The 20,167-nt window shown below is 41.5% G+C and overlaps 1 protein-coding gene across 1 annotated transcript in view; it reads right to left on the bottom strand.

Moving 5' to 3' along the window:
• The window catches only part of ndst3 (N-deacetylase/N-sulfotransferase (heparan glucosaminyl) 3), a 538,252-nt gene that overhangs the window by 239,860 nt on the left and 278,225 nt on the right, over window positions 1–20,167 (bottom strand). The window contains exon 3 of the mRNA XM_078235192.1: window positions 325–1,624. Coding sequence (XP_078091318.1) covers window positions 325–1,305 — 981 coding nt within the window. The 5' untranslated portion in view covers window positions 1,306–1,624. The remainder of the gene's footprint in view (window positions 1–324; window positions 1,625–20,167) is intronic.

The following is a 20,167-nucleotide window of genomic DNA, read 5'->3' as shown; positions in this document are numbered from 1 at the left end:
GCTAAGCGAAAGAGAAAAATATCCTGGAAAAAGAATCTTTTTTCCATTCATCGTTAGTTATTGTAAGGAATGAACCATTGATTGTCCAGCAACAGCTAAAGGTTTTGACAGCTTAAACTTATTGATGGGAGGAATTTTCAATAAAGGTAAAAGTAACCATGCTATTCTCAAAGGTTTCTTTTGTGTTGAACTCTCAGACATAGTTTACATGGCATGCATTGAATTGCTTGAGTGATCGGTTTTGGTCACATAGCATAATCTAAACAATTGTAAAAAATAATCTCAAGGGCAGAGTCCTACATGCATCAGAAGTGTCGTCCTTACCTTTACATCATTAACATTCATCCTCGTTCCTTCCTTCCCAACAAATATGTCATCAACATCCACCAGAATGTATCTTTCCAAAGAGAGTGACAATTTCTTCCCTGAAAGGAAGCTGATGGCGTCCACAAATATCAGCTTGTGCAGCCAAAAGTTCAGGTTGTTGCCAAAGACAACTCGCTGAATGCCATCGTGTAGCCCCAGATCCTGAACTACGGTGGCGTGTAGAACCTCGTCGGCGATCTGATGTGGAATGTTTTCAGAAGATCTTGGCTTGGCCAGTAACACAGGTTCATAGGTGGAGTGATTGGACTGGAAGACAGTCCAGTCCTCTCCTGGGAGTGGACCTCTCTCAATTTCTTTAGCTTTGGTGATATGCAGCAAAGGAGATCGTGGGTTGATACAGCAATCCTTGAGGGCAAGGTTGGTGTGCAGGTTCAATGGAAAACCCTTCAACTGTGAGCTCAGTAAACTATTCTCATTCGCTTTGTGAAATGCAATAATGCCAACATTGTACTCCATGCAGTATTTATCCAGCAGCTCTCTATTCCAGGAGTCCATATTCACATACTTTAAAATATTTTCATAGATAACAAGTGCATATCTTCCCCGATCTTTGTTTGTAAGGGCAGGAATGTCCCCTTTACCAGGGGCAATTTCAGTGTGGTGTTTAAAATGGCTTGACTCTAAAATTGCCACAATGTCCTGCCCCAACTGTGAATATTGACTCTCAACAAATACCAGAACCATCGGGTCGGCTCTCGATGTGTCAATAGGTTTTGCTGTTTTCATTTCAAACAATCTGTATGGTAGAAGTTTGGGATCTCCACAGTCTTGTTCTGGAGTTGGCTTAGAAAGCTCCAACTCTTGCTTGTAGCCAGTATATAGGTAATAAGCTGAGATAATAACACTCACCATGCAAAAGGCGGCCAGTAAGATCACCATCCTTCGCAAATGCCTACGAAACTTTATGACAAAATTCATGTTTTGTTCTTTGTCGCCTTTCTCCGCCTTTGTTGCCTTCTAGGATTCAACAGTGAACAGAATGCAAACAACTTCTGCCAGTATGTCCCCGCACCTCATGTAACCATTGCAGAAACAATTACTGTCGTTCTTCATCAAAGCTGACAACTTGGCTCAACTCTCTTCTGGCTTTCTGTCGCTGATTACACAAAGGGTCATTGATCGTTTTTACCCGAATCTGAACATTGTTCCATCTTCGACTGAACTGATACCAATCCTGGGCCGAACTACTTTCACAGCTGAAATTGTCTGCCAGAAATTCCCACTAGATAGATCCAATCTGCAGAAAAAGTATTACAAAAGTTAGGCAGAGCGACTTTAATGAAGTACAAAGTATTCCACTTTTTGCCCAGCATTGGCCAATTACGAACCATCCAAAAGCATATTAAACATACTCATTCTTCCCACCGTATGCCAAAGGGATTATACTTAATGGCAATTTAACTTTATATCTTGTGCTTGACCACCTGCCTTCTGGAAATCATGCAACTGAAGTGTTTTATTTAGAAAAGAGGGAAAAGAACATTTCCTTCAATGGGTATGCTTTTCAAATTGTCTGTCTGTAGTGTATTTGCATTTTATTAATATTTATCAACAATACAATGTTATGATTTATACATTGACTGATTTTTTTTTCTGTTTCTCAGCTTTTTCTAACCTCAAGCATATACACAAGTGTCAGCACTTTTTAAATATGAACAGAATAAAGAAAGCACAGTGCATGAAGTTACAATGGAAAAGGGTAATGCAAGTTCACTCAATAGTGTGCTTAAGAATTTAGTTGACTTAATTTCTAAGATGGTTCTGGTACTCGTAGCTTCTCTTATACATGCTCATTTTCTTCATAAAGAGATGATTAGAGTCATAGGGTGGAATCTTTGTTCTGGAGACTAAGTCCAGTGGCGAGAGCAGTGACTTTGTGGACGGAATTTTCTCGTTCCACCCACCACGGGAATCTTAGCGGGCGGGGCACAAACCATGCAAAGATCCGTTGATCTTGAATCTTGGGGCGAGTGCGGCCAGAAAATCACGCCCTCTGTGTGACACGTGAGATCTTGTGTTGTTCAGCCCATTAATTATGAACGTGCATGGAGCATTTCAAATTCCGTGGCGGGGCGGGTAGAAAGTAGCTTGCATTACTTCCGGCATTAATTTCTGCCATCAAGCATTTCTGGATGGTCTCCAATATCCAGACACCATATTTAAACAGCACTGAACAACTATTTAAGTGAAAACAAATTACCGCGGATGCTGGAATCTGAAACCAAAAGACAAAATGTTGGAAAATCTCAGCAGGTGGCAGCATCTAGGAGGAGAGAAGAGAGCTGATGTTTCGAGTCCAGACGACCCTTAGTCAAATTGACAAAGGGTTATCTGGACTCGAAACGTCAGCTCTTTTCTCTCCAAACTACTATCTACTCTTTCAGTCTGCTCTGTCCCCCCACCCCTCCTTGCCTCAGTCTCGCCCTTCCTCTCTGACCAGAGTTCACGCAGTTTACGCTACAGGCAGCCAGTGTACCTCAGCAATTCTGTGAAGGGAAGGCAAAATCAGCCTCTACTGACTTCAAAATCCAGGAAGAGGCCTGCCTCGCCAGATGCAGCCATTTATGGACAGTTGTGAAAGTGAACGTTCTAACTTCCTGTTGGCAGGGCACTCAATTTGGAAGGGGATCAAGATTCTGGTGTGTTGACCGTTCAATAAACATACATGAGATGCAAATGGGGTTCCCAATGTAACTCCATAGAACCATCGACCCGCCTTTAAGTCACCATGAAAGTCGGGAGAACAAGATTCCAAACCAATATCCTCCTGCCAGAGAAGTGACCTTTGGCCACGATTCCCGCCACTAGTGGGAGTGGAAGATCCTACTCATTGACTCATTATGGCACAAAAGGCAGCCATTCAGCCCATTTAGTCTGCTGTAAGTTTCCATTGGGGCTTCAGTTAAGTAAGGAAGATTGCCAATGGGAGATGTGTTGCATGAGGGGACCAAGATTAATAAGGATGCTGTGATAGGTTTGTCACAGCCCTCTTAAATCCGCCGATGTTTACTTTTCAAGGATACCTGCTGACGGTGTTGCACTTGCTCTTCTTTTGAATAATAAGCATTCCCTCATTTACCATAAGAATTCATCTCTTTATTGTGGACGTTTGTACTTCTGTGTACACTAATATTTGTTTCTGAGCACAAGTCTTTATGATCGCCTACCAAGTTATGCAGGTTTTTTGCTGTGGGAACATGGAGGGAGTGGGGGTTGAAGTTGGTGGGGAGCAGCTAGGCAGTTGCTTTGTATTTGCGATTTAGTTCACACACATTTTAAGCTATGAGTAAAACTGATATTGAAGAAGAGTCCATCGCCACTTCTACTAACCATGTCTATCATTCAATACCATGAAGATAGGTCGGGCTTTACAAAGAGGGCTGCAACATATTCAGATGATGCGGTGCAATAAACAAACAATGAGCCACAGATTCAATGCAAGCTCCGTGGGAAATAGACTTTTGAGTATGATGTATTTGATGTATGATTTCTGAAAAATATTTACATTCTCTTTGTACAGAAAGGACAGAAGGCATGAGATTGCCAATAGCAACCACACTCAAAGCGATCTCAACGTCACTGCCAGTTAGAAGGAGAAGGAGAAAGTTATTTGGTGAGAGTGAGAATTTGGAGAATCCACAATTCAGATTTCTATGAAATATGAGGTTGATGTGCCATTGTAGACTGAGGCACACATCTATTGGCCCCATCTTCAAATATGTATCTGAGGTTTCAGTAAACCAGAAATATTTCCGCATCCTGAAAGAAGACCTTGTATAATTCAAAAATAATAATTCACCTAACTTAAATAATTAAGTTAAATATTTCGCCTGATAATCATTTAAGAGCTTTCTGCTACTTGCATTTATTCCTGTCATCAAGCACCAAATTCAATAGTCCCCCTTATAAATGCAAGTTAGAGGGAAACAGACACAACACTAAGGAAGGACAGGCCAGATATAGCAACAGTTCAGAGACTATTAAAACCATGTAATAAATCACTGTGTCATTCCTGTTCACTCAGGAGTCACTGGATAAAATTTCCTCTGTGAGCCCTGTGCAACAAAACCAGAAAATCTATTATACAGACCCAGCTTAAGATATGGTTACACATAGCATTGGTTTTACAATTAGGCAACCTGAGTAAACAGTGCTTCCTGCATGGAATGCAGTTTGGGAAGTGCTAACTGGCATTTTCTTTGTCAGCTTTCCTTTGCAGGCCATTCTGCATTGGGAGCCTTCGATTGCAGAATCTTCCAGATAAGACGCAAAGTGAACCTTCAGCACAGAACTGGGAGATATCTCATAGCACCAGGTCAAACACGGACAAGGAAACCTGTTGATTGCCACCCTGTGCCCTTCCCAGCTGATAAATCAGTACTCCTCCATATTGAACACCACTTAGCGGAAGAACTCAAAGTGGCACACAATGTACTCTGGGTACGGGGACTTCAATACCTATCAAGATTGGCTCAGTATCACCACTATTAACCAAGTTGGCCGAGTCCTGAAGACATATCTGCCAAACCAGGCCTGTGGCAGATGGTGAGGGAACCAACCAGAGTGAAAAACCTGCTTGATCTTGATCTCACCAGTCTATCTGTTGCAGATGCATCTGTCCATGACAATATTAGTACGAGTGACCACCTCACGGTCCGTGTGGAGATGAAGTCCCTTCTGACAATGAGGATATATCCATTTTGTTGTGTACCACTACAACCATGAAATGAATTTTACCGGGATGGATGGGGAATGGGTTTGCTGTTTGTCTCCTGCAATCATCTCCCCACCTGTTCCCAGTAACAACTTGTGTCAACAACTATATAAAGTGCTGTCCCACAGTAGTGATGCAATGGTTTTGGAGGCCAAGCAGTGAGGTATGAAGGGTGGTGAATTACCTTGAAGGGGGTGCCCCAATGTACACAGGGGGCACCCCCAAAGAAAGTACCATCCCTTTTCCTCCTGCTTCTTCACCTCAACCACATTATGGCATAGGTAATATACGATTTAGGTCAAATGGCTTGTTAATAAATTGGGATTTGCAAATGTATAATTCCAGCCCTGGAGTAGGCATCCAATAATCAGAATGTGCAATGTTTTGTCAAAGTTCCTACTATGTGTTACCTGCTTCAAGAATGAATGTCCAGGTAAAGTTGTTAATTGGAAAGGGGAAATGGTGTTTCCATACCTGTTTAAATTAACAGTTCTATGTTCTGCATGATTACTTACTAAATGGACTGTTTTTCTTCATTACAAGGGTCACATTCTTATCTGTAGACTTTGAGCGTTATCAGTAGCTGCAGGCACTTTTGATGTATATATTTAAAATTTGAATGATTCACACACTGGTCTGGATCAGGTGTCAGTCAAGGGCAGTTGTGGCTGTTGGCTTCATGTGCTGGCCCAGTTCCAAAATGGTCAGCCTCAAGGACACATGCAATGATCTTTAGCTTATATGGATAGAAAAATGACTGGCAAAAAAAAAAAATCTGCATTTTGCCTTACAAATAGCAGTGGCACATTAGACAATTGACCTTTAATTTGACAGGATTGGTTCTTCAATGAACTTGAAAAACTTTTTCAAAGGCTGTTCTAATATTACTTGGAGGCATGTGGTTCTCCGTTAAGACTGCCTTCCCTTAACCTCCTCTCATAGCCATCATGATTCAGGGGTCTGTCAAAAATTCTGGGCATTGAACCAAAATACTGAAAGACTAAACTGCAAAAGTTAGCATAAAATGCATTAGAAAATAATATTGTTAGGGTACCACTGAGTGCACCAAATTCTATTGCCATTGGCATCAAGGCTTGTTATTAGCTGGTGCAAGGAAGGAGCACACAGCATTCTGTGGATTCCTGAAGAAATAACAGAGAAAGCTGAAATGGTTATTACGGGTGACTCACTGCATTGTAGAGTCGATGAATTAACCCTTCATCCAGATTGAACAGACCCTCGATGCTGTACTGACGATAGGGTCATATTCTCTTTCAGCACTAGAGGGCAACTGTTCCTAATAGAACAAATTCTAAAAAGAAAATAATACTTGTAACCACAACAGAGAGAGAGAGGAAGAGATGCCCTTTCAACCTTTAGAGACGATTGGGAAATCAAATAGCATCAAGTTCTAACCAGCGTGGCTTTAGTGAAACAGTGACCCACATATTTGCGAAGATTCCTTTTGATGCTTACTGATAGCCGAAGGGGTGTGGCCCTATGGTCATCCAGTGCACTGGCAATATTGGCTTATAGATAATGCTACTTGGAAGCTTCACTTTATTAATACGTTTATGTTTAACACAAGCTGTTTGAACTATTTCCAACTCTGGACACAGAATGATATGGATAACCGATGTCTAATAATTTACATGGAGAGTTGTGTCTGATTTCCATTGTCACAAAAGTAACTATTTATGTTATTAATAAATGTGTTAAGGCCCCTTTATTCATGTTATATTCCTATCCTTCAATAATTAAAAAAAATATTTGTTGAGGGGATGCAGGAACTATGAAGCTACCGTGCAGCAACTGGGCAGCAACCGGGAAACTGGCTGGGCCAGCATTTATTTCCCATCCCAGAAGGCATTAAGAGTCAAACACATTGCTGGGGTCTGGAGTCATATGTAGGCCAGACCAGGTAAGGACGGCAGATTTCCATCCCTCAAGGACATTAATGAACCAAATGGGTTTTTACAATAATCAACAATGATTTCATGGTCATTATTAGACTTTTAATTCCAATTTTTTTTTATTGAATTCAAGTTCCGCCATGGTCAGATTTGAACATTACCCAGAGTGTTACCCTGGATCACTCGTCCAGTGACAATACCACTATATCACTGCCCTTATCTAAATGTTTATACATTCATTGAATCTCTTGAAATGACTCGAAAAAGATAAGGTCCAACGTTTTTATTGTACCTCATCATATTTCTTATTTTGAAATGCTGATACTATTGTTATCTCGATAAAAGACAACAGCTATTTTACACATAGCCAAGTCCTGCAAACTGAAAATGAAATAAGTGACAATATAATCTGCTTCAATGTTGCTGGCTGGAGATGAATGTTGGCCAGGAACACTGTTTATAGTAAATCATACAGCAACTGTGAAACTACCATGCAGCAACCGTGAAGCTACCGTGCAGCAACCGTGAAGCTACCGTGCAGCAACCATGAAGCTACCGTGCAGCAACCATGAAGCTACCGTGCAGCAACCATGAAGCTACCGTGCAGCAACCATGCAGGAACCATGAAGCTACCATGCAGCACCATGAAGCTACCATGCACATCATGAAGCTACCATGCACATCATGAAGCTACCATGCAGGAACCATGAAGCTACCATGCAGCACCATGAAGCTACCATGCACATCATGAAGCTACCATGCAGGAACCATGAAGCTACCGTGCAGCAACCATGAAGCTACCATGCAGGAACCATGAAGCTACCATGCAGGAACCATGAAGCTACCATGCAGGAAGCATGAAGCTACCATGCAGGAAGCATGAAGCTACCATGCAGCACCATGAAGCTACCGTGCAGCACCATGAAGCTTCCGTGCAGCACCATGAAGCTACCATGCAGGAAGCATGAAGCTACCATGCAGGAAGCATGAAGCTACCATGCAGCACCATGAAGCTTCCGTGCAGCACCATGAAGCTACCATGCAGGAACCATGAAGCTACCATGCAGGAACCATGAAGCTACCATGCAGGAACCATGAAGCTACCATGCAGCACCATGAAGCTACCATGCAACAACTGTGAAGATACCATGCAGCAACCATGAAAACAACCATGACCCATGTGGGTTAACCCAAAGAACATGGACTGCAGCGATTCAAGAAGGCAGATCACCACCACCTTCTCAAGGGCAACTAAGAATGGACAATAAATGCTGACCAGCCGGCAATGCCCATGTCCCACGAATGAAAAAAAAAGATACCATGCAACAACTGTGAAGCTACCATGCAGCAACTGGAAAATTACTGTACAGCAAACAGGAAGCTGCCATGCAGCAACAGGGAAGGAAGCATGGAATGACCTTGAAACTATCGTGCAACAACCTGGAAGGAAACATGTCGACCTTGTCCTCTTGTAAAATACAGTGCTTACATAGCCTGGATCCTGGAGTCCAGCTTCAACCCAAAGGACAGAATCATACAGCTGTTCATGCATGGTAGGGGAGAGTACCTGTTTGACAGGCTCACCCTGAACTGAGTCTAGAGAATGAAGTTTCATCCAATTCTGACTGTCTTGTGATCAACTTCCTGTTCTGAGCTGTTGCTGTATTTGGAAATAAAAATATAGTTTTTCAGTCCCACTGCAGTGAACGGAGATTTGTCTGGGCACCAAATCCTGCACCCTCGCTGCAGCGGCGGCAGGGCATGACCAGCTGGTATGATCGTGCCCAAAACTTTCTAACTCAGATATAATAGTCACCAAGTGAGCCAGGCTTTTAACCTTGAATACTGGAACAAGCCACCCCTTGATAGATTTGTCAGAAACAAAATTCTATCCGACTGTTTGGTATTTTGATGTAGCCTCAACTTCTATTTAACCACATTGCTCTAAGCAGAGTATTCACAAAGTAATTTCTGCTCTTATAGAGGAAGTATGCGAACTGATCTAGTTTGGGAGAGGTGCAGAGGACATTTCACATTGAAGGGTTAATATTCTTCTGTGTTGTATCTTAATGTCCATCACACAACCTACAAAGCCACTGTGAGAAACTGCAAGAAGGCTGTATTCTTATTGCCATTAACAGTTATAGAGCCCTATACCAACATTGTTAAAGTTGTAGTGAAGCCATCTTTGAGGCAATTTGCATGCGAGTACTGTACTGTGCATTCCCCCACTTTTATTTTATGTGACAATCTGATTCAGTGTCTGGTTTGGTCTATTAAATGTGATAGGGTCTTTCAGTAGAATTTGTTTATTGACAAAGACCCTGAACTAATGAATTGCAAAATTCTTGCATAAATGCTGACTATAGAAATTCCTTTCTTTGCTATTTTAACACAGGCATTAACACCTTTAAAATACAAAGGTTAACATCCTGCCACGGAAGAGGAAATAATCTGAAGTAGTCAAGTTCAAGTGCCTCATGGTGTAATTTTGGGCTCTTAATGTTTCCGTGATGAGAGTGGTGAAGGATGCTATGCTGAGCCGACTGTTGGCAATGGATGACGTTGTGCTGGAATAGTGGTTCCTGGGTGCAAGTTCACGACAACATTTCTGGCAAGTTTAATTTTGTTCCTGGTTGGAGAAGATCTGGAAGTCATTACTGTCTCAGAATGACATGTAAAAAATTATCCATGTCTCTCTTACATTGGACAACAAAGCGTTTGCTGCTTAATATCTATAGGTGGACCATGCAGATGGATGAATGAGTTTATCTTTCTTTTCGCTCCCCCCCCCACCGCCTCCGTGACAGGATTTCCACACTCTCTGTTGCACCCTCAATGTAAAAAGCCTCCGGAATAAACAAGAATAATTACCTCCCTTTCTAATTAAAACTGTATTCTTAATACATTTTCCACCAGAAGGAGATTGGATGCCATGTTCAATAACAACGCACCTATGAACCCTTACAACCTGTACCAAATTATTCTTGGCTGGCTGGCTTTAGGGATTCGCATTCTAATCAGTATTCTGTAACTTGATGTTGTGTCGCTGTGCCCTGTTTGAGAGCACATTTCCACTCCATCTGATGAAGGAGCAGCGCTCCGAAAGCTTATGGTATTTGCTACCAAATAAACCTGTTGGACTTTAAGCTGGTGTTGTGAGACTTCTTCCCAAATTATTCTCTCCAGACACCCGACCCCCCCCACCTCACCAAAAGTATGAACAACATTTGACATCTAATTTGAAAGGGAAAGGATCAAGCTGAAGATTTAATGGAAATCTATTGTTCTCTGCCATTGTTAATGACTTCAATGGGCTTAGCAGAGAGATATTACAAGTAGAAACGATTGTAGTTGGTGCACCGAATGCTGTGACATGTGCTTTGACGGTTACTCAGCTATTTAGAATATATGGTTTGGTACAAATCTTAGCACCTCATTAAGATCTCGCAGAATGCTTTTTGATGCTTGCAGTCACCATGACTGACTGAACGTATCACTGTTTTTTTTGGCTGCTTTAAGCCACGAAATAACATTTTAGACGGTGGCTAATGACTGGTGCACAAATGGCTCCACATCCTCCAAAGAGAGAAGGGCTAAATTATTAATGAGGGGACTGGGAACAAGCTGTCATTCCGTACATCTTGAGGAATGCTCACACAGCTCCATATGGGCATTATTGTCCAAAATATGTGAGGTAAGCATATCCTGCATGCTTTAAACATGCCATGCAATGATGCCATTTGTTTGGTTAGAACATCATTGATACTGAAAGCTGTCACAAGTCAATCCGTGTCATCATGATGAAAATGGCACATTGCTATTTTTCATCCAAAAGTGCATTATTGAGAGCTACGGCAACGTTCCGAGAAGGGCAGGACAAAAAAGACCAGAACATTTATTGATGACATGACATGTGTTCATTAAATCCAAAAGCATTTAATATTGCCAAAGAGAAGCCATGTTAATTTTAAATGTATGCTAATATAATGATCCAAACAGAAGATCATTCAACAGAACATTAATTATAGTACATAAGCCATTTCAAAAGATATTGGCCACAATTCTAGGGCCCGTTTGAGGGGGTACAAATCCCATTTTGGCCAGTAAATCTCATGAGGGGGCCATAACAGGATTTGCGCCAGCGAGATTTCTGAGCCGAATGTTCCCAATCCCTCCCCGGTGATGCAATCAGGTTCACGTCCAGAAAGGGCATCAACCTAATTTACATTAATTTGAATAAATTTAAATGTCAATAAATGGCTTTGTGCCAATGCTTTGGACCATGTCAGATGCCCCCCCCCCCCCCCCCCCCCCCGCCACCCCCCTCCCCACCAGTGTAACATCATGCCAGCAGGAGTCACTACTTGTTTCCAGAAACAGAACCTATCCGTCATACCACGCTGGGAGCGCAGAGGTAAGTATAGCCCCAGTTGGTGAGGGACCTGACACCCTGGCACTGCTAGGGAGCATTGCCAAGGGGCAGTGTCTCCAATGTACCCCATTGGGGAGCTCTCATTATGTTGGGGGGGTGCTATTGTGGAGGGGGGTGTTGTGACTTCATGGCGGTGAGGGTGGCCGGGGGGGGGGGGGAGAACAGACACTGAGAATGGGGCAGGGTGTCCCAGTGGAGATGGGTCGTCCTGATGACCGTGTCGTGTGGAGGAGGGGTGTGGTGGGGGGGGGTTGGCCCTCTGTGCTTGAGGGTCGGAGGTGTCCCCCTTGTCTACTGGGGGACCTGATGTCCGTGAGGGAGGGGGTTTACTTTGTCCTTGAGATCAGGGCGTCCTTTTTGCCGGCACTATCAGGTGTCGTCGCACAAATACATCCACACCCACACCATAGAAACCATAGAAACCCTACAGTGCAGAAAGAGGCCATTCGGCCCATCGAGTCTGCACTGACAACAATCCCACCCAGGCCCTATCCCCGTATCCCTACATGTTTACCTGCTAATCCCTCTAACCCTCATATTTACCCACTAATCCCTCTAATCTACACATCCCAAGACACTAACGGTCAATTTAGCTTGGCCAATCAACCTGACCCGCACATCTTTGGACTGTGGGAGGAAACCGGAGCACCCGGAGGAAACCCACGCAGACACAGGGAGAATGTGCAAACTCCGCACAGACAGGGACCCGAGCCGGGAATCGAACCCAGGTCCCTTGAGCTGTGAAGCAGCAGTGCTAACCACTATGCTACCGTGCCGCCCACTTGCCTTTTTTGGTCAAAGCGACAGAAGATCTGGGGAGTGAAAATCATCTGTGTTTGTGGGGTGAAACACATTGGTTTTCAGTCAGAACCTGACACTTTGCCATTTTTTAGGAAATTTCCAACCATTGTGTGTATTTGCTGGCTTTCAGATGGTAGCAACTGATGACTTTGTGATGTGGTATTCTCCACTGAGCTCCCACAGGAATGATAATGGGTTGTAATTCCTGTCACTGGTTTAAGTTAATCAGTTGCACAGGTTTTAGCCATATTAGAGCTAGAGTGAGGCAAAGGGCAACCAGACCCTGCCATACCATCTGCTCAAATACCCCCATAAATATCTGGACTCTGGTCCTTATCAGCCAGGACTTTAACAGTGTTATGATTCATATATAGTATATATGATCTGTCATTGGACTAATGCCCCTCTCCGTCACGCAACAATATTCTGCTTTTCAGGTGCAAAACTCCTAAATGTTTTTCTCAGAAATGTTATGCATTAAAATATGCAAGTTACCCATCATTAGGATTGTAAAATATTACATAGCGACCATAGTTATCTGTCCCTGATCTGAAAATGACCCTTAAGATCAGGTTTATTTTGTTAACATACATTTGAGAATGTATTTCAAAACATACCTGGAGCCCCTACTTATACAGGATATTACAATAGCTTCCACTTCAGCTAAGAAATGATTTAAACAGTCTGATTTTAATCTTACATTATTTTTTGCATTGCCTGAAATCATCTTTTCTAAGCTTCAATGCAAAGAGGATTATGAAGATCTGCATGCTTTCTGTCATTTTAATATTCCCCCCCCCTGCTGAATCAACAGGAATCGAATGAAGCCGGGTGAACATCAAATGCTGTGACAAGCACTTTGAAGGTTACAGAGTCGTGTTTAAAGTGCGGTCTTGTACAAAAGATGTTTGTTTGTCCAAACTGCAATAACTAATTCAGCACTGTGAATATTCACTGAGATAATAATGATACATTGAGCAGCGTTAACCATTTCAGTTTGAATCGTGACAAATATGTGAACTGCACTTTCTACAATAACAGGGCATGTACTTATTTTTCAACACTCAATACTTTCTCATTGAAAATCTAGCTGGCCATTGTCTTGAACTTTACACCACTTAAAACTACAGTTTCATGAATAGACTAACACTGTTTTATTCGTGAAACCATGGCAGAATTGAAGCAACGATGCATAATTACAAACACGCTTAAAAATTCTGCATTTGCGATTGCAAATTAAAAATTAAATAATGCATCAATGAAATATTGAAAACATTTATTTTCCAATACCTTCTTTCAACTTTAGCATTGCAAGTGCATTGCTCAGTTACATTAAAGAAATCAAGAAAAGTACTTACGAAAATGTTTAACATAAATAATTCAAAGAAAGCAGGACATCCTTTGCTGAGGCACAGTTGCACAGTTTGAGAGATTCAGAGCTCTCCTTTTGTTAGATTTGAGAAAAGTGATCAACAGCAGTTTCCAGTGCCTTCAGGAAATACCACAAAGCATTTAAACCTTACATTTAATAATTTAGCTCACCACATTTCACACCAAAACTGCCACTTTATGCTCACTGTTTCAAACAGCTGCACACAGAAAGCCCTTAACATCCCACAACTCCAGTGATTTGACGCTTGCTAACTCAGTCACATTCTATACCGTCCCTCTTTAAGACTCACCCAGCTGGAATGATTTAGTGTTCTATTCACGATTATGTTCATTGCAACCTCTTCTTTGACACAAGGATTATAGCAGGGCACATTTTGCAGCTAAACAAGGACCACTTCATCACGAAAGAACAGCAACTGCGGTTATCTCTCCTTCAGTTAAGGCAAGTCTATCGTAGCTACATGGAAGTCAGTGGAAATAGCAGTAAAACAGTATGATTGACAGAAACAGCCAATTCTCCCAGCTAATCATTGTAAAGACCTTCAAGGACTAGGAGCCATTTTGGTGTCATCCAGATAGTGGGTTGTTACACATGAATACATTCTGTTCTGAGCTAATTCAGTGTTCTACTGAATTCCACTCACAGTCAAGTGATTGATTGGAAACTCCCGAAGGATCTTCAGAGCTGCCACAATGCACTTGCGCAAGGAAGTGCCATCCTTTCAGGATCAGGCTCATGACAGGCACAGAAGTAAAATATCACATGTTACTACAGATGCTGAGAACTGAAGATGTCAAAAACAAAAAAACCTTTATTTTATTTTAGAAAGCCTCAACAAGCACAAGCACAGTTTATAGGTTCTGTTAGATCTGTAGCCAGCCCTTGTAGGATCTTAATTAATAAAATGCTTAACAAAGCCAGTAGCTATCTGTGCTAAAGCAATAGAAAACACAACAATCTCATACATTTAAATCAAATTTCAGGGTCAGGAGGCTGGGCACATAACCATTCATTCACTTATGATACCAAAAGAATTTGCATGGGAAAAAATATTTCCAACAATTACTTTACAAACATTCACGCTAGTTTGCATAGGAACTGAAATCTCAGTTTAGATTTAAACTCTTCAAAATTTTTCTTTTGCAGCACCATGCATTATGTTTAAATTGCTTTTAGGAAATGAATTCAAATACTAATATTCTGCAGAAGAGGAAAAGTACTTCATAAATTTTGTGTACTTAAAAATTTGTAACTTTCTGAAGATGTGTAAAGTTTCTGTAAGTATTCATGTAGATTTACACAGTTAAAAAGTGTGTCATGTCAATTAAATAATGGCACGGTGAGAAAATTTTAACTTCACTGCAAAGCACGGCACGGTGGCACAGTGGTTAGCACGGCTGCCCCACAGCACCAGGGACCCGCGTTCAATTCCTGGCTTGAGTCACTGTCTGAGTGGTTTGTATGTTCTCCCCATGTCTGCGTGGGTTTCGTCCAGGTGCTCCAGTTTCCTCCCACAGTCTGAAAGATGTGCTGGTTAGGTGTATTGACCATGCTAAATTCTCCCTCAGTGTACCCTAACAGGCACTGGAGTGAGGCGACTAGGGGATTTTCACAGTAACTTCATTGCAGACTTAATGTAAGACTACCTGTGACACTAATAAATAAACAAACAAACTTCATAAATAAACTTAAAGCACATAAACTAAAATGAGTAAAAGAGTTGATTCAAATGTTTCAATTTGAAGATAAATCTATACTGCAATAGGTATTGAAATTAACATTAAATATTGAGAACTAACTGAACACTGTATATTTGGTCTCTTTCCCACATTGCGACAGACACAAAACATTTCTTTCCACAACACAGGAATTTCCCTTGAATTTCTGCCCTGCCAACGTAACTTGACTAGAAGGCAAATGGGGCAAAAAGCCCTGGTATAGATACGAATGGGGTCTTAGCTGCATTCCTGGTGAACTTAGTGGTGGATTTGAAACTGCTCCAAGGAAGTTCTCCAAGCAAAGTTTAAAATAAAATTCAAAATATCTAAAGTTTAAAGTTGATTTATTGGTGTCATAAGTAAGCTTACATTAACAGTGCAATGAAGTTACTGTGAAAATCCCCTATAAAATACAAATTCAACTTCGATCCCTAAAAAGAGACACATATTGTCATGTTTCACAGTGACTGTCACCATCCTTAAAGAAACACAATACACCAGGACACCAACTAAAGAGAGGATAATCTGCCTGCTGCTGCTTTAAACCATATGGTGGTGGTGGTGGATTATAGATCATTCAGGGTGTTGGAGTTGCTGTGGCAACATGCATTTTTACATGCATGTTGCAACGTGGATAGTGATGGTAGAGGTGCCAACTTTCTTCCCATCACATGGCTGATCAGGAATCTCTCCCAGTCTCACCACCTGTCATTGGCATGTGATGAACAGATTTGTAGGTTAACAACCGACCTATTTGACTGCCATATGAACACAGCTCAGTTGGCTGTCAAGTCCTGAGCTAGTCTTGAACCTAGAACTTTTGGCTTAGACACAGTGACACTACCCATTGCAGCACATCAACTCTTCATTTTAAACCTTATAGGTGCATCCAAATTAAAATTGGAACAATCCTTTTCTGAAAGCTTTGAATTTTTGGCTCCATCAAGTTAGTTCATGTTGATTTTCAAAATCAGCTTTAGTTTCCAACAATTATGAAATGTCAAATTATTGTTTTTAATAAAATAAACATATTTATCTTTGAACCAACTGCAATCTAAACATTGCCAACCAATTATTTAATTTGTATTAATTTCTCTTTCAATAAAACAAAGTGTATTTGCACGGCACGGTAACGCGGCATAGTAGCACAGTGATTAGCACTGCTGCTTCACAGCTCCAGGGACCTGGGTTCGATTCCCGGCTCAGGTCACTGTGTGTGGAGTTTGCACATTCTCCTAGTGTCTGCGTGGGTTTCCTCCGGGTGCTCCGGTTTCCTCCCACAGTCCAAAGATGTGCGGGTTAGGTTGATTGGCCATGATGAAATTGCCCCTTAGTTTCCTGAGATGCGTAGGTTAGAGGGATTAGTGGATTAAATATGTAGGGATATGGGGGTAGGGCCTGGGTGGGATTGTGGTCGGTGCAGACTTGATGGGCCGAATGGCCTCTTTCTGCACTGTAGGATTCTATGATCTATGATCTAATGTGCGTAAATGAAACATAGAAGAGTAAAAGGCGGGTTGATCGAAAGCTTTAAGATTCCAAGGGGTATTGGCAAGATGGATGTGGTGAGGGTGTTTCTTCATGTTGGAGACTTTGTAACTCGGGGTCGCTTTTTAAAAGTAAATAGTCGCTCATTTAAACCGAGATGAGGAGAATTTTTTTCTCTCAAAGGGTTGAGAGTCTCTCGGACTCTCTTCCTCAAAAGAGAGATTGAACAGTTTAGGCCGATACTCTCTGGAATTTAGAAGAATGAGGGGAGATCAAATTGAGGTATACAAGATGATAAAAGGTATGGATAAAGTAGACGTGGAGCGGATGCTTCCACTGGTGGGGCATTCTAGGATGAGAGCTCATAGTCTTAGGATAAGGGGTCGCAAATTTAAAACAGAGTTGAGGAGAAACTACTTCTCCCAAAGGGTTGTGAATCTGTGGAATTCACTACCCTAACGTGTAGCGGATGCTGGAAGAGTGAGTAAATTTAAGGCAGAGTTAGACAAATTTTTAATTGGTAATGGGTTGAAGGATTATGGAGAGAAGGCAGGAAAATGGGGATGAGGAGCACATCAGCCATGATCGAATGGCAGAGCAGACTAGATGGGCTGAATGGCCTAATTCTGCTCCTATATCTTATGAAAAGGCAAGGGAAGCAGAGTTTTTGAATATTTTTAAGGGAGAGGTGGATAGATTCTTGATTAACAAGGGGGTGAAAGGTTATGGGGGGGTCGGCAGGAATGTGGGGTTGAGGTTACAATCAGATCAGCCATGATTTTATTGAATGGCAGAACAGGTTCAAGGGGCTTACTCCTGCTTCTAATTCATATATTCCTACATTCATATGTAAGTAACTGCAACTCAATGTTATCATCAGTATTACTTCAAGTTCTATGGAAGCAGAATAAAACTCTCAAAGTTATTTGTGCAAAGAAATAAAATTGTCATGAAAGCTTCTACAAGATCAAAACTGACCTGTGCAAATAAAACTAAACAATCATATCAAACTTTCTAACTATAGTCTCAAAAATGACATAATGACTGGAAACAAAATTTTCTTTGAAATAAAATTTTCAATTCAAAGTGTACCTAAAATCTAACCTATGTCTTTAAAATTCAGCAGATAAATGTGAAATTAATGGACCGGTGATAGTTTGGCTACAGACTTACGACTTGCATAGATCTGTGTCAGACGATTTATCAGAAATGGTAAAGCTGAGGGAGCACCATTTCAGCAGTGACCTTTACCAGTCGAGCATTTACCTTCAGTACATATTATATACAGGCACAAACATGCCCTGAATGACCACAAGGTAAGCAAAACAGCAACAAAAGTTAATAATATGTAGCAATTTTATAATCACTATCAGAGTATCGAACAATGTTTACTTGTGATAAACCTCTAGCAGAAAACCGGTAAGAGTTATTGAGTAGCCTTGATGCAAGACCATTCTGACTGATAACTTTTGTTATGTCTTCAGCACAATTCAAACACTTGAGTGTTTTGACGCCATGGTGCAACCTTGAAGGGCTAGTAACTTTAATCTCTGCTCTGTAAATAGATTCAGGCGGGAAATTTCTCCGATGTGCTGTAAATTGTAAATGTGCTCTTTATAAACCGGCTTACAATTTTGTCATCCAGAGCACTCTTGAGAAATCTGTCCTTTAAATAATTTGCTTGGAAATAAACTTAGAAATGAGAAGAGAGATTTCCTGGATCTGTGCCCACATTTACCAGATTATTTAAACTCAGTGAATAACAGAAAACTGAGTGAAGTCGATGTGCTTGTCTGGAAAGAAAAACACCAGACTTTGATTGCGTTTGATTGAAATCCTCTGTAATATCACCTTGAGCATGGGTTTCTTTGAACTCCCTTCATTTTTTGCCTTTGCTGCACAAAACTTTTGAAGTGTGTGGACTAACGGGTATTCTCAACAATGTTGTGATGCTTTTTAAGCTTCAGATTTCTATTTGGCATTAATTTATGTAACCATAACATAATAAGATAAAACATTTAACTATAAAGTAATAACGAAATAAAATTGAGTTATAGAATCCGACAAAAGGAAGCCATTCGGCCCATCGAGTCTACACTGACCACAAACCCACACAGGCCCTATCCCCATAATCCCATGCATTTACCCGAGCTAGTCCCCCTGACACCACGGGGCAATTTAGCATGGTCAATCCACCTAACCCGCACGATTGTGGGACGAAACCAGAGCACCTGGAGGAAACCCATGCAGACATGAGGAGGATGTGCACACCCCACACAGACAAGCTGGGAATTGAACCCAGGTTCCTGGTGCTGTGAGGCAACAGTGCTAACCACTGTGCCACCGTGCCATCATGTGTTCCAGATTATGCAGAAGTTTGGATGATTGTGGTTGTGATTACAACAGAACCTCAATATTTTATATAAATACATCACTGACCCAGAGAATTAGAGATCCTTGAAAAAATATTTATTCATAAACTCCCAAAAATCTAAATGCGAATAGACTGAAAAGATATCCAGAAGGTAGGGATATGTTCGGCACAACTTGTGGGGCCGAAGGGCCTGTTTGTGCTGTAGTTTTTCTATGTTTCTATGGAACTCTTATTTATGGGACCAATCTTCATTCTCATATTTGTTCATCAGCCCTAAGAAACAGTAATGTAGCAGCTATGTTACTGGAACTGCTCTCACCACAGCAAGTCATCAAATTCAATTTAATACATTTATCAGAATGTGACCATCAAAACTGCTGGGTTATCACGAAAACCAAATGGTTCACTCATATCCAATAGATAAGAGGTGACATCCACTACCTAATTTGACCTACACTCCAGCCCTATGTGACAATACTAACCCGTAATGCTCTTAATGCAACTGGGATTGGGCATTAAATACTGCTGTGCCGATACTGCCCACATTTCAAAAACACTACATAAAAGAAATTCAGCTTGTACAAGAACGCAAGCACCATCAACTCCCAGCTGGAGATAGAAGCTTAAGTTTTTTTTACACAGAGGGTGGTGGGTGCCTGGAACTTGCTGCTGGGGGAGGTAGGGGAAGCAGATACGATGGTGACTTATAAGGGGCGTCTTGACAAATACATGAATAGGATGGGAATAGAGGGATATGGTCCCCAGAAGAGTAGGGGATTTTAGTTCAGTCGGGCAGCATGGTCAGTGCAGGCTTGGAGAGCCGAAGGGCCTGTTCCTGTGCTGTAATTTTCTTTGTTCTTATTTTTCGGCCAAAGGGCAGCAAATGCAGTGGCTGACACTCTTCTCTGAAAGCTTGGTAATGAAAAGAAAAGCTGGAGTAATAC

The sequence above is a fragment of the Mustelus asterias genome, chromosome 1 (assembly GCF_964213995.1).
Source record: "Mustelus asterias chromosome 1, sMusAst1.hap1.1, whole genome shotgun sequence".
Classification (NCBI taxonomy): Eukaryota; Metazoa; Chordata; class Chondrichthyes; order Carcharhiniformes; family Triakidae; genus Mustelus; species Mustelus asterias.
Note: the sequence above shows the minus strand (reverse complement) of the source record. Positions and strands in the feature narration are given on the sequence as shown.